A 26,434-nucleotide genomic window follows, 5' to 3' on the forward strand; every position below is an offset into this window, starting at 1 on the left:
ACAGAGCTGAACCTATTTTCTTGAACTTCACAGGGTGCCACTTTCTCTCTAAACTCCTCTGTTTTGTCTTGCTTTCTTTCTGTACCTTCCTCCCCTCTCTTTCTGACCCTCTCTCATCCTGAAAGTGGAGTGAAAGCCATTTATTTCACATCAGACCCGCTTTATGACTGCAGCCGCTTTGCATTCATGCTGGATGGTCTGCCTAAAAGGCTTTCTGACAAGGCCATGAATACGCTTAGTGGCTTCTCACTCCTTGTTTCTCTCTGCTTGGCTGGACAGTGATGCTGATATTAGCTGAACTCTGACGCAAAGTCCCGATCACCCTACTCATACTTGTCTACTTTTCTGTGCCGCAAGTAAAGCGGCAAAGACAGCCTAGAGATGCAGCATGTCATCACTTTTCGTTGCCATTATCACATTCAGACATCTGTGATTCCTGGATGGTGGTTAACGAGACTTCTTTTCTTTTCCTTACAGAGCTGTGACAAGTGCGTGTAATATGAAGCAAGCTTTAAACAGCAATGCTAGCTTATGAAGCTAGCATGCCAGGCTCAAATCGCCAGGGCAAACATGCTAATATTTAGAAGGAATAATTTCCAGCTTCATGTAGGATCTTTAATTTAGTTTTACTCTTATTTGCTGTGAAACGATGAAACAGAACACAAGTATATTACTAAAATATCTCTGAAACATACTTCTATGTCAACATCTACTTACTATGATGATCGTAGCATGTGTGCGTATATTAGGGTGACCATATTTTGATTTCCAAAAAAAGAGGACACTTGGCCCAGTCATGACGAACTTTAATAATACTGTTTGCTTAAAGAAAAATTTAACATATTTAAACGATGCCTTCTCTGTGCGGTTAATGAATGGTGAAACAAAAATGTCATATAGACATATAATAACTTAAAAACCTCTGGAATTAACTAATGGTACAGAAATAATGCCTCATCTGTACAAGAAAAATTACCAGTACCGGGACGGTACGAGGGAAATTTCTTTTGCGGTCATCTGAAAGCTGCAGTCGCGCTGTGGCTGGTTTTAAACATCACCAGGCGCGCTGCTGTGCGCTGTCTGTCCCGTCTGTGAGCGCAGAACAACCACTCACACAGCCACAGCTCGGGATGACGTCACACATATGGGTCCTCTGTAGGAAACCCCGGACATTTTTATCAATCTCGAAAATCCCCCCGGACAGAACGTGAAAAGTGGACATGTCCGGGGAAAAGAGGACGGTTGGTCTAGTGTATGTGTACGTGTACACATGTGTACACACACACACACACACGGGCCTGTATGTATGTGCCCGTAGCTCCTTAACAGATGGGCAAACAAACTAATCCCCTAGAAAAAATGTGCAATCACCATCACGCACACACAGCAGTTATTAATGTCTGTATGTTTTTAAAATGACCCCTTATGTGCAATTCAATGTGTGTCACCCGTATGCAACAACAAAATGTGTATCTTTGACTGAATTTAGTTCGAGTTACCACTAAACACAGAATTTAAAACATTGTGTGTAATCATGTAAAACAAACCAGTTGCTTGATTTGCAAACATTAAAAGGGAGGGCAATGTTGAAAACTGCTAAATAAACATCATGTACCATTTTTAATTAATAATTGTGAAAATTCAGTTTGTTTTGTACCTTGACTTTGTAAAGCTGATTCAATGATCCGTGAATAAAAACGGAGTGGCATTAGTTGCACAGTCATTCAAACTGTGACTTCCCCAGCTCATGGAATAATAAAGGCCATCTTATTAGTACCATATATTCAATGTTTTCAATGATAATTATTTTTTTAATTAAGACAATGTGGTACTCTTGGTAATAGTGATATTTGATTATAATTGATAGTTGCTGATTGTTTGGAAAAGTTGCTGATTGGCAAATAAATATTCATTAGTTACATTGTTTGTTGTTGAAAACAGAAACAAAGAGCGACTTCCCCATTTGGGAAATTGGGACAATCGAGGATCGCGCTACCGTTTGCTAATTAGACCCAGACAAATCGGAGGTAATAGATAAACAGAACCAAACTGTGTCCCATTGCTAATATCTTGCTTTTGACTCTCAGCATTTGGATTATAGCATTCAGGGGAAATCCTCAGCAGTCAAAGTCATTTTTATTCCTACATTCAGCAGCATTGCCAGTGAAGGCTGGTAATTTTTTTTGTGCATGCACATTTCTCTGAGTCATCTAGATGCTAAAATATTTAATTGGGACTGGAGACACGCTTCGTGTCACTCGGAGCAGCAAAATCTTTCCCTTTGCTTGATAATTTCACTGTAACAGCACCCGCCTCTGCGCTCTGCTTTGAATACCATTTTCTTTACTTTATCATCATCGAAATGTTTGCCTTTCTGTGCCACTGTATAATGTCAGCTTTAAAGCTGGAAATCTATCAAATCATCGAATCAAACCACATCACGGGGGTAATATTTTACCTTTGTGATTTAAATATCGGGGCACAACTGAGAAGGAAAATCTGACATTTAGAAATCACCTCAGGATGCCAGCTTGGGCTAAAAACATTGGAAATTCACACTTTTACCAAGGCAGCCGGTGCAGATAAAATTACTTGTGATCCCTCTGAATGGGATAAACTTCCTGAGGTCCTTCCTGAGGTAATAATTACTAATCACTAGACTTCCCCTGGTAATACTTGTACTATCCTGTGAGGGCATTAGTCTGGTATGAGCCTGCTCTCCCATACAGTGTATCCCTGATGCAGCGATTACTGGTGCCTCTCTGGACTAGGGTGGAGGTTATTTATGATACGTGGGAAGGCATAAGGGCTAAGGCATTTGAACTAAAGTGAACCAGAGTTGAGAAATTGAGCAGAGTCAGCAAAGGGAGGTGCTAGCACAGCAAGTGGGCAAACTCTTCCTCCTGCTCACTCGATTACAGGCTCAACACACTCAATCCATCTGTGCACAGACTGGAAAGTCATCATGTTGAACTCGATGCTGTGCGTAGTGTTTAACGTGATGATTGACAGAGGACTGCTTCACTGTTATCTGAAGATCACTTCTGTTATCCCTGCTGGATCAGAATTGCAGTCTTTTCCATTCAGTAATATTACGCACAGCATGCCCCGTGCTTTACATTTATCAACAGTTTAGGCATATTAGGGGAAAAACATCTTAACTGCTGCATGCCTATTAGGTAATAGCAAGTGCATTGAGATTTAATTGCACACAGCGCAGCTGCATACACCTACCTGATCGTCTTTGTTGGTGTGTCGAAGAAGGTGTTTGAAGAAGTCCAGGCGGGAGCAGTTCCTCACCAGGATCAGGTCTGCATTGCCGTCAGCGAGGTGGGCGAAGGGTGACAGGCCTTTTGGACTTCGAGGACAAGCGCAGCTCATGTTGGCTGCGTTAATGGCAATAAACTTTCCATGGATCTCATTCCAGTCACTGCTGTCATCTGAAACCAACATCAATACATTTAGGTTTACAAGTAAGAACAGATTAGATAATGTGAAGTCATTCATACACAGGTGTTACTCCACAAGCTGCAGTTCCTCTGATGGCCACTTGAGGCTGGCTAAAAAGGTGATTCAATCCATACACACTCTGATGTTAAAGTGCACGACTTTAGCTATAAAAAGAACGTCTTTGCAGGCTTTTTACGGACACTTTTCCCCTTCTTAACACCTTTAACGCTGTTTATTTTTTGTAAATGACCCACCTGTTTGGATTTAGTTTGGGGTGTAGCCACTTTGACTGTCATGTGTGTCAACAAAAGATAAAACTGTTTCAGGAGTCTGATTCTCATCACTAACTAAAAGATGTGTGCATCTGCAAAGTGCACCTATACAGTTTATGGTTACAGTTTGCAAGCCAACTTGGAAGTCAGCAAATATGGTGCTTTCCAGCTTAAACGTGTGCAGTGAAGAAATCAAATACATGTGTTATATATAAGTGTGTTAGGTGTTACATGCAGTGTGATTTCAAAATCATGGGTACAAAAAAGCTTAAGCTGTAAATTGTTCTGTGGCACTTACAAAGTGCCACTCAACACATGTAAACACTATTAACGGTTGTTTTGCATTACCTGTAATGCAAAACAACCGTAATTACCCTTTTGTGGTCATAAGAGGCACGCAACCTAAACAGTACTTTTCACTTTAAACACACCTTTGCAGAACAGTTCAGTTTCATATCAATGCAGCAGAGAGAAATACTGCCTTTAACTCAGAGTTACGTGAACTTCACGCATGGCAGTTTTCTCCAATGAAGTTTGGACAAATTTATGCTTAGGTGTCCAAATTCCAAATTTCCAGAACTACTCCTGGAAGGACTTTGGTAGAGCATGCAGGAGATGGGCCACTTCACCTCACCAGCTGGGAATTCACCTGACACACCTGCTCCATTCCTGCACAAGCACAACTGGACATCAAATAGGTTTACACACTAGGAAGCCGACATTTGTTGTGTTTGAAAAGAATCTTTGCTACCAAGGTCAACAGCGAGTTCAGCGAGTTTCATTCAGCTGCACATTTCTAACTTTTGATTGCTGGATGTCAGCATCTTTCTCCTTAAAACCTTTAAAAACTTGACTTGGTTTCCAGTATTCCATATTAGGTTGCCAAATGTGTAGTAATCCATTGCATTGCTGAACCACACTACAGAGCTCCAAGCTGCCGGTGCTGTATGCTCCAAATAACCACACTCACTTTTATTTAAGTGCACTCCACTTGGAATTAAATTTGTCATGTTGATGGAGGGAAATGGTGAGTTAGCAGCAAAAAAATAAAAAAAATCAAGTGGTGGTGAATGAGAAAAAAAAGACTTTTTTCACAACCCCGCCTCAAGCAGTCGAAGGTAATCTTTTAAAAGTGTGAGGTTATCAGTTTGCTTTTGTCCATTTGTGCTTTTGCTTAACTTCTTCTGCTGTCTCTGCAATATTCAAACTCCTCCGTGTGACATTGAGACTCTTAAACGAGCAAACCTTGAGCTGAAGAGATTTTAAGTTCACTGGAACTTTACCTTCAAATCAGCTGCAGCTCTGCCACATTTGCAAAAAATGCCACATTTTACTTCATTTTGGAGAATTCTGAAAAACCTCAAGCTGTGTACTTGTACAACTGAGATAAGAGATGAAAAAAACTCATTGAGCTTGATGTTTGGCTCGTCCAGAAGGGTCCATTATCAAGCTGAAATGAATAATCTGTGCACCATCAGGTATGTGGGTTTTGAAATATTTTCTGCATTTTGCTAAGTCTTTATGAGTCCTGGGGTTAAGCTCCAAGCTTGTAACAGAGCAATAGTGATGTTGATGAGGGTCCATTAAGATCCAGATGTCTTGGCAGCCGTTCTCAGTGCAGCTACCCCGCTGACTGAGCCAAGATAGAAACTTCCCCGCCGACACCAATCTACCAAGGCTGCAAATCTTCCGCTACGAAACGCAATTAAGCACGGTGAGGTAAGGGTCAACAAAAGAAAGAGGAAGCCTTACAAAGGTGGAAGGCTGATTGGGTTAACCGCGAGTTTGCTCGTTATGATTAAATGGCGCGCGTGGCCTCCCAAACCGCGAATGACAGACGCGGTGGTTGCACATCACAAATCACCACTCTGTTCCTCCGAGATTAGTGGCTGTTTACTTGTACGATGGCGTATCAAAGACACAGTGCTATCACCCACGGGACCGCCGGTGTCTGTCACCAGGGTGATAGTCGCTGCAGCAAGCTGGAAAAAAGTGATCACAGACATCCAAATTAGCATCTGACTGCTCCACGAGCACCTCAGAGGGAAAATTATGTGATCTCGGAAAGCAAAACGATTCATTACCCACCCCCCCAACACACACACACACACACACACACACACACACACACACACGTTGCAAAAACAAACTTATAGAGGTGATAACGTGAACCAATGATAACAAGCCCACCGAGGCTACTTTAAAACAACAGCATTCTAATTGGAAAGCAGTGATGTAAAAGTTAAAGTTAAAAAAAAACAACAACAACAAGACATCCAACGGTGGACTGTAGGCTCTGCGTTCGGAGAATGTTTCCAAATGAGTGTTTGCTTTTGCAGGAGAGGCTGGCTCATTTGCAGTGAGGGAGTGTGTCGTGCCTCATTGATTTAGCAGTTGTCTGAGATTTCCCTCACCAAAGAAGAAGACAGGAAGAAGAAGGAAAAAAGCATAAAACAAACAGCAGCAGTGGCGTGAGGCAAAAGCCCCCTGTCAGTGCTGGCAGAGCCAAATTTTGTTCTGATTAGTGGAAGCTGGTCACACGGCCCGCACAGATACACAAACAGGTTGCGCTTGCTTTTATATTTAAAACAGGCGACAAATAAAAAAATATAAACACAAACACTCCAGAGAAGCCCTGAGTGCCAGATAGCCAAGAGAAGAAACTGCTGAATTTAACATCCTGACACTAATTAGAGAACACACACACACAGATCATCTGCAGCTCAGAGTACACACACACACACACACACACACATATAAACACTAACACCGGAGTCAGTATTTCATCTGGCTCCAGAGGGCTTCTGCTGCTGTGTCGCAGTCTTGAGAGGGTTGGGGGTAATAAAGTGTGTGTGTACGTGTGCAAATGGTCAGAGGGAGAGCAGGAGGTGGCTGTCATCCTCGTTCCTGTGCAGACAGAAAGAGTCTGAGCACCGACTGGGAACATGTAACCTCACAAAGTAGGCGCGAGGGCTGGATGCTGGAGATTCGGTAAATCAATAGGTTAAAAGGGAAAAAAAAAGACAAGAAAAGAAGGCGGCTCCGGGTGGGCATAACAGGGGAGCTATGCACTGTCACTAAAAATCACTTTACGTTTTCTCATCAATAACTCATCAAGAATCTCATCAAGAATTTTGCCATGCTGCAGGAGAGAAAGAGGAAGAAGAAAAAGAAGAAGAAAAAAATCAACCCAACAGAAAACCCAGGAGCGAAATGTTGCAAGGGAGAAGATGATGCGGTTATTTACACTCAGTCCACCTCAGGTACTTAATCTTTCGCAGAAAAAGAGAGAAAAATGCAAATCATCCCCTGTTTTATGTGTACAACTTCAAGGGAAAAGACAGCCAGCGTGGGATTTTCTCCTCTCCTCTTTTTCCCCCTTCTTCTCCTGTCTCTATTCTTAAAACTACAGCCTGTAAAAATACTCATTTTCACATGTATCAGAAGCCTGGCAATGGTTTCAAACTAGACAAACAAGCAGATAACGAGGTAGAGAAATGAGAAATGCACTTTTTCCTGTGTGATTAAGGCGGCACATTTCTAGTAATAAACCCGAACCCGTACCTTTGCCAGGCTTTTCCTTCTCCTCCGACACGTCGCCGTGCTCGTCTTTTGATGAGCGGTTGTGCTGACAGATGCTGCACCTGAAATATCAGTGAGACTTTGATTAAAACATCAGTCTCCCTGCTGACATTCCAAACTTTAACAAGCCTAAATGATGCATTTGATAGGAATGCATTCGGTCCATCTGAAACCCGGCTTGGCTTATAAGTCTAAAGCCTTTTGTAGCTCGGTCATGTCACATTTTATGGTACAATAAGTTGTCGAGTTACACAGTGACAAGCACTTTTTGGAAAAGAATGAAACTTCCCTGAAAACCCAAAATAAAGCGATAGCTTTTCATTTACCCGGATCGACACTGCAGCTTGTCCCTCGGATTCCCCACGTCGTCCTCGGCGGGGAGGAAAGAGACGGTGCCCTCGTAGTAGTTGTGGCTCAGAAAGGTTTTCACACCTGGAAAGGAAACACAGTCAGTGTGCAGAATCCAAATGTGCCAGTGTGTTTTATTTTGTTGTGCTTAATTTCAACCTGAACTCTTTTTCTTAAAGGTTTTACTATAAAAACAAAAAACACAAAAACACATCACTGCACGCATCAGTACACAGTTTGTCAGATCTGTCTCCCACAGGGAGATTGCTGCAACGCTTGGAAAACATGAGATGCTCTGCAGAAAACTAATAGCCCCGCCCCATTGGTACATGAAACCTAGTTCAGAGGTCACAGGAAAGTGTTGATCATACATGGTTTATGAATTTCAAGTTTGTGAAACTTCCACACAACCTTACAATCATCCAGATTCCTTTGCTGGATGACACAACCCCAAGTGGATTTGTTCTTCTCCCCTGGGATCAAACCAGCTTTCACTTGTTAAGTATGTAACCCCCTACCCTGCAGAACCACTTTATTGATCACTGTTGATTACTGCATAAAGGTTTGATTAAAAAAAAAAAAAACCTTTCTAGCTTATTGCATTCATATTATTTATTAATTGCACAACTCTCTTGCACAATGTCACTTTCTTCTTTAACTTCATTTTGATTTTCTGTAGTTGTAAAGTTTTTGCACTCCCTCACAGCATAAGGCACTCACAGTGCTCCTGTGGCACTTTTACTTTAACTATGCTGTTTATTTATTGTAGCCTGCACTACCTTTTATTCGTTATCCTGCTGCTGTAATACAATTATTTCCCTTGTGGGTTCAGTTGTCCACCTGGCTAACTACCTGTCCATCCATTCATCCACCCGTCTGTCTCTTATTGCATCACCGTATCAAATGCTGGCACTGTGTCCAAGCAAATATGCAAAGGGTGTTGTTTGGTCTTTGCTGCTATCGTATGCAGAGTTGTGTCAATATTTAGAGTTTATTATATACTCCTCCTACAAATGATCATAACTGCCAAATTGTTACACCTGTAAGGATGCTTCTGTGTTAAACGTGAACACAATAAAGGTGTTATTGTTATTTTTAAACAGGGCTAAACGTAAGTGATTTAACTTTGGTCAAGTTTTCCATTCGGTGCAGTCTTCTGGGAACATGTCTAGACAGCTTCCACTGTGGCTGCTATTTTAGTCTTCTACTGTCCACTTGCGCTGTGCACTCTGCGATTTTACGATGATCCTCAAACGGCAAAAGAGCAAACATCAAGCTCTCTTTCAAATTGACCTGAATTTTGCTTGGAGGATCATTGTTGGTGAGAGCCAGGCCTACAGCTACATCTAAGCACTTTTCAGCAGTTCACAGTGGAATAGTCCACAGTTTCCAAGCCCAAAGGTAGCCCGAATCACTTCCCTGTGAGTCCTTCCACTCCTTGAAATTGAAAATCAATGACCATTCTGACACACAGCACACATCACACAGGCACAAAGCACACTGGGACATAACATGACTAGAGAACATTTTGATCACACCTCATTTTTTGGTGCCTACATGCAACCAGGAAGTGTAAATTAAAGTAAAAAGATGAGTTTAAATTTATGGATTTCTATTTTGGATAAGTGGAGCTCAATTTTTGTGGATCAAAATTGCTTATTTCTGTTCAGCTGGCTCTAGTTTAGTTTCCTATCTGTCATCATAGCGTGGAAGCAAAAAAACAATAAAAATAATATGTAGTGGTTTCTGCAGAGCATCTCATCTAATCGTGGTGTTAGGGAAACCGTTGATGCTGCTGCTGATGTCTGGACCCTTTACAAAGCCAGCAAGCCCTGGGATGAACTCCAGGTTAAATCTTTTGTTAAAACAATTCATTGTGCGATTGATAGCGTTTAAGAGCAGTGGGCCAAGAGTTAAAAATAAAAGGTTAAATGATCCAGGCAGATTTTAGAAAACTGATGGCCCACATACCTGCCAGGTCATATCTGGCAGGGCCAAGCCATCTGTTCCTCTCACTGTCTGAAAGCACATCTCCATAGAAGCCGTAGCCAAGCAATGAGACTGAGTATCTGAGAAAGACGTCATTGTGATGAACTGAACACACATCCATTGGCTGGGAATCACCTGTAGAGACAGTCAAACAAAAAAAGGACAAAAAAAAAAAAAAACATGAATATGAAACTAAAATTAGTCTAATCTTTCAAAGGTTGTTGGTTCTTGTAAGTTTTTCATATTCTTTCAGCAATTTCCGCTCACCCACAATGATGTGTAAAGCAGAAGTAACTGGATCGTTGGTTCCCACTGTAGCAAAGCAGATACAGTCAGTAGACCCTGTTGGATTACGGAAACAAAGATACGCTGCGGTTAAAGAAATAAAAATGACATACTTCTTTAATTTACCAAAAGGTTAAATCCTCTCTTTGTTTGTCTGGGTTTTTAAAAATGTGGATACATCTAATCAGTGGCTCTGGAGTGTAGTGGTTTATACAATCACCTAATAAAGTGAAAGATCCCCTTCCTGCTAATTATGCTTATATTTAATGATGAAAAAAGCACATCTTATTCTTTCTGCCTTATTTGTTTTTTGTTTTTAAATGTGCCAGCATTGGTTTGGCTGTAACTGTCACCATGTATTCACAGGTACATACCGAGGGGCCTTTTTCCTTTTAAATCCATGTCTTCCTCCATTGCTTAAGACAGGAAATGGAGCAAATACATGATATTTTCCTATGTCTTCAACTCTCGGTAAATCTAAAGCTTGCAATATACACTTAGGATATGTGATGGGTACTCTGTCATGAACGCCTTCCAGCTAATCAGGAGAGACTGTGCAGCAGCTTAGCAGACACTGTTGGCACTTAAGTTTTCCAAGATGCTGATAGTGTGTGTAAAACATACTCTCATAACTTAAATCAGTCCTTACACATCATAAACAGGGTCACGTCTCTCAAATCTTTGACCAAGTGAAGGAAATTTAGTTGAATAATTTCACTAGACGGAAGCAAGGAGACATCGTAGTCATAAAGTTAACTAATCGGATAGCTCCAGGCTCCAGACTATCATCAGCTCTCTTCAAGCAACAAATGAGGGATAAGAGGCAACCCCGCTTTGTGAGAAATGTTGAGTTTGACATTAAATCTTTCAACTTGAGAGGTAATCAGCCAGCATCTCTTTCTGCACCACATGGTGTAATTTCAGACCTATCTGGCCTACTTTGATCATCCTCAAGTGGTAATATAGACCTACTGCCACTGATGAAAGACAGAGAGCGCGAGCAAGGGAGCAAAGAGAGGAGAGTGAAATCTAACCAGTGATGTTTTGAGCTGGCTCACAGAAGCGTGACAGGGAAGATCAGGCCTGTCATTCAGTAGCGGACACACAGATGAGTATGAAGATGAGCTCCCTCTCTCGCTTTTTCTGACTTTCTATGAATATCACTTATCTGGCCTTTGCTTCTTCCCCTCCGAGCTTCATAATCACATCCGAAACACTTTCCAATTGCTCCTGACAGCCCTGCACTGCCTGCTATTTTGCTGAGCATAAAAAAGGTGACATGTGCCATTTCAGTCTTCTAAAGCTACTCCGTAAAAGCCAGCTGACTTTGAATGAATATAACTGCTGCACACAGATCTTCAATGATGTTTAGTGCTCAGATCTTCAATGTTTTATTCCCCTTAAGTTGCTCAACCACAATAGCTTGCTGCCATATTCTGAGGAGAGAGCATAAACTGTCACAAGGCAAATCCTCAGTGGAGATGCTCCATTTTTTATCTGTGTTTCCCCTAAAACTGTCTTGCCAGTAAAATCATCTCAGCAGTTAGATCATCTTTATCTCTGGGAAAACAATGGACACTAGATGCTTTTAAGAGCTGCTCCAAAAAGGATATTTTCGCTGTTTCAATCCTCAGTACATGAATATATTCATGGCTGCACTGACAGTATCTTAACAACAGCCTCAAACCAAAAAAAGCAAACCTTTGATTTAAAATATATTTGTTTTTTAATCAAAATTGTCTAATTTGTGTTACCTGAAAATGTTTCCAGTAGCAAAGAAAACTAAATGAACAAATGAAGTGTTCAGTTGAGATAGATGCTGACACCCAGCTGCAGTTACTCAGTTCATACTACAGTTAGCACAATAAAGCAGCAGTGTCCCATCAGGGCAAGCAAGGGAAGGACTGCTTGTCCAGTGAAATCTATAAAATAGTCATCAGTTAAAACTCAAGTAGATTCAATCTCTATTCTTTCATCTCAGTGTTCTGTCTCATAAGTTTGTCTTGTTGCCCCTTTTGCATTTACTGTTTAAATTACTGCCATGTTGTTGGGCTCAGTTGGCTTTTGTCTCCGGAAGCAGGATTCACTCTGCTTAATTCCAATTTCATTTGAATCTGTATTATATATACATTTCATGGGTGTGTCAGTTCCCTATTGATAAAGGGCTGGAGCTGAGCAGGCTGAGAGACCAGCAACTTTTTCTGGTTGTTCTGTTGCACATTAAGGATAAACCTCTAGTCTGTGATGGGAGAATTATCTGAGACTAGCAAGACAAACTGCTCATCTCTGGTCCCCCCGGGCTGAGATCAGTCATGATCTATGCATTGTTGTTGTAACATCTAGTGTTAGCAAGTAAATAAGCACTCTGTGATTTATTGTAGTAACAAACGAGTTTCCTCTCATTAAATCCTCTACATCAAACATGTTGGTGGTTAGAGTGACAACTTTTTTATTAATAGGCAAGTTGACCAGCTGCAGGCTTCAAGTACACTTTTAGATTTAGTAACTCTGAAGTCACTTGGTTGACTGAACGTCAATTAAGTGAAGTTTAACCAGCTGTTTTATCAATTTTTCATTAATATTTTTAATCCTTCAGTAGATACTGACAGTCAACCATGTCACCCAATGTTCAAGCCTTTTTTTTTTTTTTTTTTTTTTAGCTGTTTTGTTGTTTATATATTTCAATATACTTTAACAGCAGTTGTGTTTTTCTGAACTTATTACACATAATTTCCTTGGGGATTATTAAAGTATTCTGATTCTGATTAGAGATATGTGTTCCTCACAAGAAGCCACTACAAACACTTTTTATAGAATATAATGCATTACTAGACATGAACTGAACTTAACCTTACACGTCTGCAGCAATAATAAAATCCATATAACAGTCATGGGGAACATTTTTCTGCAGTATAACAATGGTTATGTTCAGTACTTTATAGTTTTATGTGGTATAGCTACTGTTACTAAAGTAATGGTTTTAATAAATTTCTTCTTCAGTCATCCTTGTCAGCTAATGGTAAATATTTTAAGTATAACAGTAATAATATTTTGAAATTCTTCAACCAGGAAGGCATGCAGAAAGCTTAATATTTCCATGCAGCGTGTAGCATAAATAAAAGAATAAAAGAGGCAGAACCAAATCATGAAACGCTATATTTTAGTGGTTTAAGATCTATTATTCTTTTTGGATATTCATCATCTCTGTTTGCTTTTCTGTATAAGTCACCCTGCACCACTGCAATCAAGTCTCTTCCTTTTATTGGATTTTATGATAACTTTTTGTTTACTCCCCAAAAATCCAATGTTCGACTCTAGAGGAAGTATCAGAAAGCCACGGCTCAATGCTGTAATACATACAGCATCTTCACTGGTTTTAGGACACAGACTCCCTTTCCTGTGCATATAGGCTGTTACATATGACCACATTAATAAATTAATTCAGGCATGGAAACAGAGTACAGCTGAGTTTCACCCACACCAGAGGAAAAGCGGTTTATAGCTCTGCAATGACTTTGTATTGAATGACCTTGTGAGCTCCATTTGCTAGCAAAAAAAAAGAAAAAAAAAAAGAGAGAAACATCCATAGAAAAGTAGTGCAATAAAATGTGCAGCGCTATCTACAGGATGAGTGGGTAGGAAGGTGATACTCAGTATGCAAAACATGTATGTGTAGCAATGGGTGTGATTTTTAAAGTATAATGCATTGCATGTTTTCTTCATAAAAAAATTAAACAAAAACAAACAAACAAAAAAACACCAAAAAATGTGCAGCAGATGTGTTAAAAAAGAACATTTGATTGAAACTTCAGTGATAAGTCCATAAACAACTTTACAACCAATTCCTTTTAACTTTACCCCACAGATCAAGTACCCACTCAGTAATGGTACAAACATGTAAACAAATGCTTTCACCAGGTAGCCATAGGCCCCAACACCATTTTGTTATCTCAGCCAGTGACAGACATTCATTCAATATATGCAAGAAATTTTAGAAAAGGTGGCCATAACACACCTAAAATGTAAATTTATCTGCTTGTGTAAAATGACAAAAGTCCAAATTGTGCTTGTAACTGTCCTAAAAGTCAGTTATTCTGTGCCCAGCTGCTTTTTAAAAACCTATGTTATTAACATCAAGCTGTGCACAGGATAGCCTCATATTGGTCTTGCACTGTATCTCTATCCTCATGAAAATTAAAGATTTCAAAATGTCACTCAGCATGTTTCCATTTATGGCACTTGGACTGATTGACCCTCTGCAGGCCCCTGTTGGGACCCCCTGCCCTGTTGCCATAGAGATCATTGCTTGTAACTCAGAAACCTGGGATCAGAGAGCGTGAAGTTATCGCAATTAGACTCTAAATCATGTTCTGGTGCGATTTTAATGCATTTAAGACTTTTCTTTTAACTGTAGGACCACTTCAGTCCAATTTTATTAAAAAAAAAAAAAAATCCCAACCATCCATCATCCAACTTGCTGTAACTCAGTTGTTTGAGACTGCAGGACCTTATGAAAGAGTCACAATTGATTTCTGACAGCAGAGAAAAACCAAGTGTGACCTCAGTTCATTCAGCTGTGGGTTATGTCATGTGTAGATAGAGAATATAAAAAAAAAACATGGATTTTTCATTTGAGAACAAAAAATAAAAATTGTGCAGGCTAATCATAATGTCTCGGGGTATTATGTTCCACAAAGGTTTGTGCTGGAAAGATTGTAAAGTTACAAGTTTTAAAAAGAAGACCTTGACTTCAGAAGTTGGTGTTTACCTGTGATTCTGTAGTTTTTCCATCAAAAAGAAAAAATGTAAACAGAAAAAAATACCCAGAAAAAACAGACTAGAAAGTGACATCCATCCTTTCTTTTTAAAAACATCTTATGTAATCCAGGGTTACAGAGTGGACTGAGCCCATCTTAGCAATCGTGGGGCAGAGGCAGGGCACACCCTGGATAGGTTGCTAGTACTAAAACATACAAAAGGTTGGCTACCTATAGCCATTTAGAATCGACAGTTGACCCAACATGCATGTCTTTGGACTGTCAGTCAGTGGATTCTATCCCAGCCTTCTAGCCCTGAGGTGACAGTGCTAACCACTGCTCCACTCCAACTCCAACTTCAATGGAGCATAAGTTTGTGACAAGTTAGTAAAAAATTCTTCTGTCAATATTTGCATTTTTAAAAAATTAAAGTTTCACTTTTTTTTTAATAAACTTAATTAGAAAAGTCTAATTTCATTTCAAATCTTTATTTTGTGAAAAATAAGAGACTGAAGAGACTGATGCCACTCTACTGTACAATACATATAGAGCAGATTTCCCACGGATTTTTCAAAATGACACGATTCCCAAAGCTCACCTGCGGGAATGATTCCTATCCGTAGAGAACATGGCACCAATTCAGCATCCGGTTGGTTCTGGTCAACACCGTGGTCATTTTGCGTCCTGGCAACCAACCCGTGAAGGACTTCACTGAACATCCCATCTCCACCAACACACACCACCCTTGGCAGAAAAATGAAATCAACAATTCAGTAAGTGTTTTTGTCATGACTCTTCTAATACACAGATTCCTGGTCATCCGGGAAGATCGACTGGATGTCACGTAATGACTTGTGTTACATGTACATGTGCTTGAAATGAAACACACATGCTAGAGGGAAAATAACTACACAGCTGGAGAACTTAGACAAAAACATCACTGAAGAGGAGGCCCAACTGTGCGAGCCCAGTAAATCAGAATATCACACTGTGCCATCAGGCGTAACAGCTTCTCAAGTCCAACTCAAAACTTACAGAAATGGATCTATAAATTATATGAACTGCAGAGTAAAACCATAATGGACTCTAACCCTGCTCTGGGAGAATGAATAGCTGATGAAAAGGAGCTGGAAACAACGGGGAACTCAGCTGGAAAGTAGGAGACCCTTTATATTCCATGATGAACTGTATTTTACCATTGAATGCCACCTTTGGATCACAGACCTGAGCAGCTTAATGTACAGTTTGAGCTGAAAACCTTCATTTATTGTCAAGATTTAGATTTAGAAACAGACAACTATAAAAAAAACAAAACTATAGAAAATGTTAAAATTCCAGTAAAACTTCCTAGTGATATTGCTTCATTGTGACTTTTGACCACTTCATTTTACGTTAACGTCATCATAGGCACTGGATCACGAGTATTGTTTTATACACAGCATGTGCTCCTATACTCCCGTAGAGTGTCCCAGGGATTAGTCATGGGTCCTTTATTATTCTCCATCTACAAGTTACCTTCGGGTCCAATTTGTATCTAGATGATTTGCAGCGCCATTTCCTCTTCATATTTAATAGTACTATTAATAAAATTGCAGGTTTTTCTTAGAGAAAGTAAAAAAAAACAAAAAACATATACATATATTATCAAGGAACATTTATTAGTTAAAATTGTAATGGTTTATAATGACATGTGTAACTACCATCTATTGGTCACACATGCTCAGGCTTGTCAGGAATTGTAGAAAATGTCCTTACGGACTAGTAAAGCACTATACAAATACATGTACAGGCCATTTACCATTACTCCACTTGCAAAAAAGCTCAACTTTCATGACTGTGAAATTAGATCAAACAAGAGGTTGGTGCCCACATGATGAATGTTCATCTTGTGATCCATTTAATTGACTTTTATTTTGAAATGAATCTTTTAATGTTGCTTGTTCCACCTCCTTCCTTTGTTCCCATTTTCCTGTGAATATTTCAGCCAGATGCATTTCCTACTAGCTAATTAGCCACCTAGCATATATACAGCCATCCTCCCCTTTGTTCCCTGCCTCACTGTTTAAAAGCAAACTTTAAGATTGGCTTGTTAGAGTTTTTGGACCCTAGGTACCAGTGTATGACTCCAGCTTGAACATTAAAACTGAGTTATGGATCATTACCATGGTAGAGTTTTGCTTTAATGGATATGTCTCAAGTAATTGAAGCCCATTTTTTATTGAAGTTCTACTGAAATCAGATTGTGTGCTCTCTTTACTTCAAATTACTTGTCTATACGACATGCCAACTAATAACATCTTAAACCTAAATCAAGGTCTGTTCAGGCTGGATGTGTAAAAAAGTAAACAAATTAATGTAAGACTTAGCTAACATTGTTTTTTTCAATGAAATGTCCTTTTTCTTTGCAAAGTGTTTTTTCACACTTATATTTAGTTTTTAGTTTAATTTTAGTTATCTAGAATAACCTTGAAACGGGCCAGTGTTGAAAACACAAAAGGAAAGAACCTTTCATTTTTATCATTTCCTGTCATGCTATGATAAAACAGCACCAAACCTTTTGAACATTACTCCACAATTTCAAGTCTTACCATAACACCAAACTAAACTGAACTTTCCCAACAACAACAGATCTGCAGGCTCGTAACAACCCCCATTCTACAAGAGAAACAGCATCAACAGCTACCAATATAAACCACCAGACTGATGTTTTTTAAAGCTTTATATGGCTACAAACCCTTAATCTTACATTGGAGTGCTTTTAGAGCACTCCAATTAGAGTTTAATCTTTTTTTTTTTAAAATTGTTTTTATTATAAACCAATAATGTTGGTTTCCGATCAACATTGTTGGTTTCTGACTGAGTTGTATATAGCATTTGTATTTTATTTTATTCTATTGTATATAGAATTTTATCTTATTCTTATGCTATTCCAGTGTTTTTCTCATTTTTCCTTTGTAACTTTGCACTGTCCACTTTCTGCTGTAACAAAACAAATTTCCCATGTGTGGGACTAATAATCTTATCTATCTTATCTTATCTTAAATTTTCTTTGCAAGCATTTATTACTTGTGGCATAGAGACTACAAATGATGATCAGAATATTTTCACATTGTTAAATATGAGAAACACAAAGAAATTTGTATCCGTAATCTGTCACAACACAACGGAGGTTCATATGAACTATGGCCGAGTTTCTCAGTAGCTTTATTAAAGGACGAGCAAACAAGCAAGAGTCAAGTTCATGTCACGGTGAAGAACCAGTTTTCAAAGTCTAAAAGCATGAGCTACCTAGCTTAAGTACCTACCCGTCATATTTATCTAGATTGGCCTCTGTTTTCAAGTGGTCTTCGGCATGATTGGCACGCTCTGTAACTATGGAAACAAATCAAATGGCAAGCATTAGTAGGCATTCAATGACTGGGAATATACTGACAAAATAACTAGGCACTTTGTGGCTTGACTGGTAGAACATGCACTCTATTACAGACATTTTGAAATACAAGACAAGGAAAGTACTTCACTTTTGAAACATTCACTGGAACCTATCGAGCAGATTAATGGTCAGAAGAGGCATAAGTGTGCTGGCAACCCCCCCCCCCAAAAAAACCTCAGCCTAATTCAGCTACTGTATACTAGCCAGCAAAATGAGCCTATAAAAACAAAAACAATATCTGAACAGTAAATCTGTTTACCAGGCATATAATATCAACACACAGACACACAATTCTGTAACTTACAGCAGCTGAAGGAAGCCCAAGGTGAATAGCAGTCCCTCTGATGGACCATCAATACCCCAGACTATGTGTAGCTGTAGCAAACACTTATTGAATAATAGATGTGTTTGGATACCCGAGCTTATCAACTATCACAGCTTCCATTAAGGTGGTGGCATGATTAATGGCACTATAAGCCAAATCATATCCTTGCAAGCCTCTCCAGTCCCCACGCGAGGCCACAGTGGCAGTGGAGATCTATATGGCAACCATCAAGACTCATTCTTTATTTAAATGTTGAGGAATGCAACTGATAGGGACTCACCAATCACAGTGGTCGCAATGCCGGCAAGGCGAAACATTGGGGCCACCTTCTGCTCGTAAATACGTTTCCCATGACGCTTTCCACCGAATGGATTGATGTATACCAGAAGGCTCTTTGGTCGATTGGCTGCAAAAAGAGGGAGGGGCATGAGATCATCTTTTAAAATGTGTAGAGTTTACCTTTTTTCTTTTCTTTTTTTGGAAACAAACGTCCAGCTGACAAAAGCTTGATGAAGTTTTCATTAACCAGAGACCTTTCTCAAAATGCTCAGTCAACCTGACTGGTCCCCAAAACATGCCGCTCAAGAAATAAATGGTGTGTCTACTGACTGTAGGAGGAGTGCGAAGCAATTCAGAGGCACTGCATCATTCAGTGATAAACCTACAAAGAGCTGCGATGGAGAATACTAAATGGCTTGTTTATGGCTGTTGTGGAGGAGTGCATTTAGGACAACAAACTGAGATACATGGGAGGCTCAAAGTGAAAATGAATGGATTTGGATCAAGTGTTAAATGAGTACAAAGAAATATAGGGTGCCATATTGTTTGGCAATAAGACAAAAGTTCCATTAGATTACATAAATGGATTGTAAATGGGCGATGTAAAGGTGTGTGACTAATACTACTGAAGATGCAGGGACTTCTTCAAAATGAATGTGGTTAATTACCTTGAATTGATTCATCTTGCCAAGCGAAATGGGACTAAGAGGACCATTTTAAATGGCTTAAACCCACCTTCCACTCTTATTTCAGCATGTTAGTTAAACACTAAATCCTGTACAACCTAATCATGTGATGCTTATTAAACCCAGAGCGTAAGAGAGTATTTTGCACTCAGGTGAAAAATAAAATGCAAACTCACTATGCTTGAATAATAGTCTAATAACTTTTTAATCACAGTGTAATTTGTTAGTACACAAAAAACATTACATTCAGCAGCTAATTATTTTGTAAACATGTTGATGGATGATGTGCTGCCATATTCGTTTTTAGTTATATACTGTATATGCCATTCTCTTTTACTGTAGGTCTGCCCCTGAGCCATCCTAATTATTTTCATTTTTTTAATATTTCTGAATTAAAATTCAAAAATATTAAATTCAGCATGGAGCACTTCCCTTTCAGTCGAGCTATGAGTAAACTTGTTCTTCACTTTACCAACCAGGGGTACACTCTGGACACGTCGCCAGTCTGTCGCAGGCTAACACTTACAGACAGACAACCATTCGCACTTACACCTATGGGGAATTTAGAGTTTCCAGTTAACCTATCATAACTAACTGCATGTCTTTGGACTATGTGAGGAAGCTGGAGTACCTGGAGAGAACCCACTCAAACATGGGAAGAAGAACTCAAGAGTGCTAACCACCGTGCCAATCTTCTAATGACCAACGTGCACTTGGCTAAAATGCAACTTTCATGGTGCGTTGGGTCAGTACATCAAGTACAAAGTACAAACCCATATCTTTTACAGAACATCAGATGACACATACTGAGTAGTGATAGCTGCTCATTTGTAACTTGGACCCACTCCTCGCAGAGTGCCTGGTTGGCACAGTGAAAGGTGACCTCGCTACACCGCCACTGGTGCTGTCGTGTCCTTCGCACGTAGGAAACTGTAAAGAAACAAAACAGAACACTCCAGAAACCACTTATCAACAAAAATAATAGAGACGAAAGATGCTTTTATCATTCCCATAGAGCATCTTATCAGAAAAATGCCTCCAAATGTGCTAAATAAAGCCTCCGATAATGTCTTCTTTTCACATCGTGTTGCCTTGCTTAAGTCATAATCATAAAAATACCCAGATCGTTTGTGACCTATAGTTTATTTAGTAGGCAGGTATTTCTGCCAATTCCTACTTTTGTCGTTTACCATATTACCTGGCTTTGGCACAGTGGAGGCTTGCCCTGAGAATAAACCTTGGCTTTATCCTTAACACACAGATTATTCAGATATGTGCTTATGTCAGAAATGAAAGCATGAAGAAATTAGTTTCCTAAATGAAACAGGGCTGTGCTCATAATCAGACACACACACACACACACACACACACACACACACACACACACACACACAAAAGTAGAGACAGAGTCCCATAATATCCTGCTAGGAACATTACTGAAATATTTACATTAAGGAGCAAAAATTCACTCGCTAAGCACTTTGACAGCAGATTCACTCGCTAAGCATTTCAAAGTGAAATTATCACACTAAGCATTTTCTTCATCAGATAGAAAAGTTAACTTTTCAGGAAAGTTGTGCTGTCCAAATCGCTAACAGTACCTCGTACTCACCATGGGGTATGCAAAGAGACGCTCAGAGTGGGTGCAAAATTATCCTTTAATAAGTTACATAATCGGGATGTAAGTGATGGGGTGCGTCTTTGAAGCCAAGTTTCCACAGACTGTGGCAATGCAGTCGTGTCAGACTCGACGCACTTCATTATAAACGCTCACATTAGTGAGGTAATTTTTAACATTTGGCTGCGATACATAATGTAAATCCGATCTTGTTTGGATATAATCTAATGGCTCCAAATCAAGCATTAGCCCCAAAGTTGCTGGCATGCTGCCATCTTAGACCCAGTCTGCTAAGCTGTGAGGGACTCTCTTGTTAATGCATTACTTTCTGACTATGGAGCTGTCTACAGGCTTATTCCCAGTGTCACATCACTTGCGACTTGTGGCACTAAACACAGCCTCTTGGCACGCTTAACCAAAATGTAACTGTAATGTGGCATTAACATGCTATAGGAAATTCAAGGCGACATTGATATAGACTGGCCTCAGGTTCTGTTGCTGGAAGAAGCAACAGAGGTTAAAGTGGCTACTTTATCAGTTTAGTTTTTACTGTAATAAGACTGAGACACTGGATAGAAACTGATGGGGTTTTTTGTTAAATAGACAAAAATGCTACATTTTTTACTTTGGGCTTTGCAAAACTTTTATAAAACTAGTGATAATGAAGTGCTTCTGTAAATGTCATACCTGTGAATGCATAGGGATACAGCTGCTTTGTCTTTTTTTGATGTTTCCCAGTCTGTGCAGCGTCTTGGTCATCGTCTTCCGTCTTGCGGACAGCAACAATTTCACACACCTCAACAGAATAGCTGTGTACTGAAATGACATGAAATGGCTATTTTAGTTCACTGCATTCCACAATGACCAAAGCACACAAAACTTATACACAAAAGCATTCGTGATGCATGCTATAATCTTTAAATCTCCAGTAATCAGTATCTTTTTTCTTCTTCATATGCACAATAGATCCTGAAACTAAGTGGTCTGTGAAAGGGGTCACTGTGAGCCAAGCTGACAAAGAATAATCATTCAACTGCAATTCCCCTCTGCACCGTTGAGAATGTGGCACATCAATATTTTAGTTTTATTGTCCACTCCCCTTATTGTTGCTCTTATCAGCCCCGTTTCCTGATGTAACATGCAGGTGTTTTGTCAGAAAGCTGTGATAAGTGTATTGTATGCTCCCTGCCCAGCACCAAGCAACTGAAGTTAGTAGCTGGTTAAGAAATTAGAGCATTTAGCAGCTAAACAGCCGGATGTATCCAAATGGGAATATCTGGAAACAGCAGCAATTCCCTTACTGGCTTCTTGAGGCTGTCTCACCAAGCCTCAAGTGGCCAATCCCAATCTGCACTGGAACACAGCATGAAGTCCACCCTGCAAACCGTGGTCCCCATGTGAGTCACAAACGAAGACCTCATTGTTCAGCAACTTGTGACTGACAAATTGGAAGTCAACAAGCATGCACCCCCACATTCAGACTCATGTTGTGTCTCATTACATCAAAAAAACAAAACAAAAACCCCCCCACAAAGATGGACAAAACAACAAGCCTCAGCCTGAACATCCATAACAGGACCCCACCAAGCAACGAGAATGCCACAGGGGCCACGTCTCTCCTCTACATGTATGCTGGAGAACTCAACCGATGATCAGAAATTAAAACAAAGAATGTAACAGTTTCTGTCTCCTCAAAGAAATTCTAGTTTGTTTGATGTAAATGTCGTGTACATTCACATGTTTAAATACTCAAATTTAGAGGAGAAACAAACACATCAGAACATTTGGTATCTATAGCAAATTGCCTCATTTATGAAAAATGCATAGGATTGAACTTTTATATTACTCACTCATTTAAATTACATCAGGCAATAAGACTTGAGGTTGTGCATCAGGGGTTTGAGTTACATTTTGTCAGAAGACTGTACACATAACCACATTAACATTCCATTCAATCTCCAGGTACATCATGGATACACCTTGCAAAGCAGGTTCATTATCCATTGCCAGCATTAGCTGATAATACTGCCATTCAACTCGTCTTATTCCACTGTGGAAATGAACAAAGTGCTAGAGTCAATAACTCGAGTCATCTTTTATCCTCTCTATAAACTGGTGGAGACTAAAACAGACTTAAAAGGGGAGTGAATAAGCACGCTGGATAAATCACTCCATATACATACTAATTTTACTCTTTATTTCCAAGAGCTGTAAGACTTTCAAGTACAGAAATGTTTTCAGATGTAAGCCTGATAACTTGTAATCATACATCAGTGGGTTTGTGGGTTGTTTTCACTTCCTACTGCAAAAATAAATAAACAAATAAATCAGCAAGCTTAGATTTCCCTCTAAAATGTCAAAATACTGTATCCAACTTCAGAACAGCAGCCTGGAATTGATTTCACAAAGAGCAAAATGAATGGGAATAACATTGTCATGTCCCAAGAGAGGTTGTGAATGTTTGGGAAGGAAATGCATCCCCTTTGTTAATGTCTCCCATAAGCGTGAGAATGAGGTTTAACAACATTTTCTGAGCACAGTGTGACCTGGTACCTCCTGGCAGTAACAAGACGGGGTAGCTCAGCTGACTTGAAGGGCTCCTAAGTGACATTAAAGAATCCTGCGTTGAAAGGTGGTGTTAAAGGATTTGTTGGTAATGCATTCATCCATCTTCACATCCTTACTAATGTGAACCCACAGTGACAGACAATGCAATATAATCCTTAAAAACCATTTTAAGAAGGTGGAACCCAATGCTGGGAATTTGACGCCTAAATATTGCCAGGCCTGACGGTTCCCTTTGAACCATTTCATTATTTAAATATTCAAATCCTGAGCATGGCTACTAACAGAACAAATTCAGCTGTGCACTTTTGTACTATGGAAGGACAATATTACTTGCATTGAGTTTTAAGTGACCTGTTCAACTGCGTCACATACAGGCATTCCAGTCTCTCCTACAAATTTATTCAGCTGATATGGTGAAATGGATGGGAGGGAAGCATGACATATTATTTCTCCCCTGGGAGTCTGAGGGAATAGGATTTCATTTCTTTTTCAAATAAAGATGATACGCCATGCAGGCATGAATAACTTTATGGCCATCGATATTCACATTCTGACAAATAGGAAGAAGAGTTATGGCCATGTGGGTAATGGCTTTATTTCAGGAAAAAAAACTATTTGAAAAATAGCACCTAGTTCTCCTGCCAAACTGATTGTTGGTATTGAATTAAAATACATAATGCCAAAACGCCAAAATTCGTTTGCTTGTCCATGTATCATACAAATCAACCACTAGAGTTACATTTTTCAATTCAAAGTTTTCAGTTCACATAAGCAGAAATTTCAACACAATATATTCAGATCAGAACGTCCTAGAAGATTTGGATGTTTTTACATACACTATATGGACAAAAGTAATTGGCCACCGACACACTACAGTTTTAGGAGCTGCTATACCATGATGGTCCCAGTACAGTTTTTGTGCTGATCTGAATGTCGGGGATGGTTTGGAACTCTGCAGTTATTGAGCCAGCAGAGCACTGGTTTAAGCACCATGTACCTCAGGGGCCACGCTCTGTGACTGGAGTTACTGTAGTTCCTAAACACTTTGCAATAATACCACTCACAGTTGATTGTAAAATATCTAGGATGGAAGAAATGTAACAAATTTACAGGGGCATCCTGTTATAGTACCACACTCAAATCCACCTGTAGCAATGGGACTGAAAACACCTGATTTCAAAGATTAAGAGATATGGCCCAATGCTTTTGTCCGTATAAGGCAATAGTACACGTTATTGTTTTCTCACCGATACTGCTTACTAAATAATGTTGTTTATATGAGTGATGTGCATGTAATTGTACTTATTCAGCTTGAGTAAAGGACTGACCATCAATAGATGGTCAAGTTTAAGTTCTGTACTGCAAGTACAGCTGTATTACCTCCTGTGAAGAGTTATGAATGTAGGTGTATCAGTGGCTAAAAGTAGCAAGTAAGTAGTGCGATTTTTCGTCTTTTCCTTGAGACTAACGAGCCCATCATATGTCCAGCCCTGGATGCCACCAATCACTAAGCAGACAGCCAACCTGAGATCACTTCTACTTCAGACTTGGTAAGCAGCTTCTATAACACTAAACCTCAGAGGTTAAAGAATGAAGCACCAAAAAAAGCAGTTTCCATAACGACTTTTTGAGAGTCGAGTTTGGCATTTTGGCCATGTTTGTTTGTTTGTTTTTAATCACTTACCAAAACTTCCATTCTATTTAATAACACAGAGTTATAGAGGCACTCTTCAAACTAAGCTAGCTAAGACTGCAGAGTAGAGACTACTGACACGATGTCACCCATCTTTAAGCTGTGTGATGGAGAGGGGAAAAACTCTGAAGAGGACAAAACTCCAGCAACGGTTGCAGTATACAGAACAACTTTAATCCTAGACAAAAATTGTTTTGGGCTTGTAGCCCTCCTCCAAGCTATGGAGACTGTGCTAGCATTAGCTGCTAGTCCCCACCTTCAGCTCCATGTTTAGTTTTTAAAATTTTTAAAATAGTGCTGTCAGCATTAACGCGGGTCAGTTTAATTTTAATGCATTAAAATTGGCAAATCCCCGTTAACAAGTTAACGCAGATTAGTCCGTGTGAGGGGTTACTTGGCGTTAACGCGTTAGTGCAGCTTAAGCATGTTAATGCTGTCATCACGACTAACGCGTTTAACAATTAATCCATCTGGAGCGCAGACTGACTCAAAACCCCTGGAATGTCTCTGTCAACGCATTTCGGGCAGTTTGTCCGAAGTTTGTCCATTCTGCACTCCAGACAGGCTGAGTGCATTAAAAATTTTAATTGTGTTAATCGTGATGAGCGCATTAACGTGGCTAAAAGCGTTAACAGCGAATTAACGCGTTAACGCTAACAGCACTAGTTTAAAACTTAAAGCTCCAAAATTGTTAGCAAACCAGTAGCTGGTCCCAAGAAACCTTTAGGCATCTTAAAAATCCTTAATAGCCAGTTTCTCTGCTATTTTTACTGACTAGGGCTAGTTTAACGGTCTCTTCTTAAGGCATGTTTTCTGACAACATCAAAAATCAAATCACTATCAATTAACCTCAGACACCATCCGTATATCGTCCATTGCCATTGCTTTTATATCATTTTTATTTATTCATATTCATCTACCTTTTTCCAAAAACTACTTGAGTGAAAGTAAATCATGACCATTGGAAAAGTGAGCCTACTAAAAAAAAAAAAACGAAACAAAAAACCCTCCAAAGAACATACCAGGATCCTGAAAAAGAAGCAGCTGAATAAAACGGATCCATTGCTTTTAAATTTACTGCGATCTTTCCAAATACTAAATGTTAAAATGTCTTTAGAGAAAAAGACCTGTGATGGTTTATGTCAGCAA

General features: G+C 39.5%; 1 protein-coding gene across 1 annotated transcript in view; it reads right to left on the reverse strand.

Annotated features, from left to right (window-relative positions):
• cerk (ceramide kinase) overlaps window positions 1-26,434 on the reverse strand; it is a 47,913-nt gene that overhangs the window by 9,729 nt on the left and 11,750 nt on the right. The window contains exons 2-11 of the mRNA XM_005451752.2: window positions 21,712-21,840; window positions 20,214-20,336; window positions 18,722-18,847; window positions 17,989-18,055; window positions 15,282-15,427; window positions 9,909-9,983; window positions 9,624-9,776; window positions 7,631-7,736; window positions 7,287-7,366; window positions 3,235-3,440 (exon numbers count right to left, since the gene is read on the reverse strand). Coding sequence (XP_005451809.1) covers window positions 3,235-3,440; window positions 7,287-7,366; window positions 7,631-7,736; window positions 9,624-9,776; window positions 9,909-9,983; window positions 15,282-15,427; window positions 17,989-18,055; window positions 18,722-18,847; window positions 20,214-20,336; window positions 21,712-21,840 — 1,211 coding nt within the window. The remainder of the gene's footprint in view (window positions 1-3,234; window positions 3,441-7,286; window positions 7,367-7,630; window positions 7,737-9,623; window positions 9,777-9,908; window positions 9,984-15,281; window positions 15,428-17,988; window positions 18,056-18,721; window positions 18,848-20,213; window positions 20,337-21,711; window positions 21,841-26,434) is intronic.

This window comes from Oreochromis niloticus, linkage group LG17 (assembly GCF_001858045.2).
Source record: "Oreochromis niloticus isolate F11D_XX linkage group LG17, O_niloticus_UMD_NMBU, whole genome shotgun sequence".
In the NCBI taxonomy this organism is placed as follows: domain Eukaryota; kingdom Metazoa; phylum Chordata; class Actinopteri; order Cichliformes; family Cichlidae; genus Oreochromis; species Oreochromis niloticus.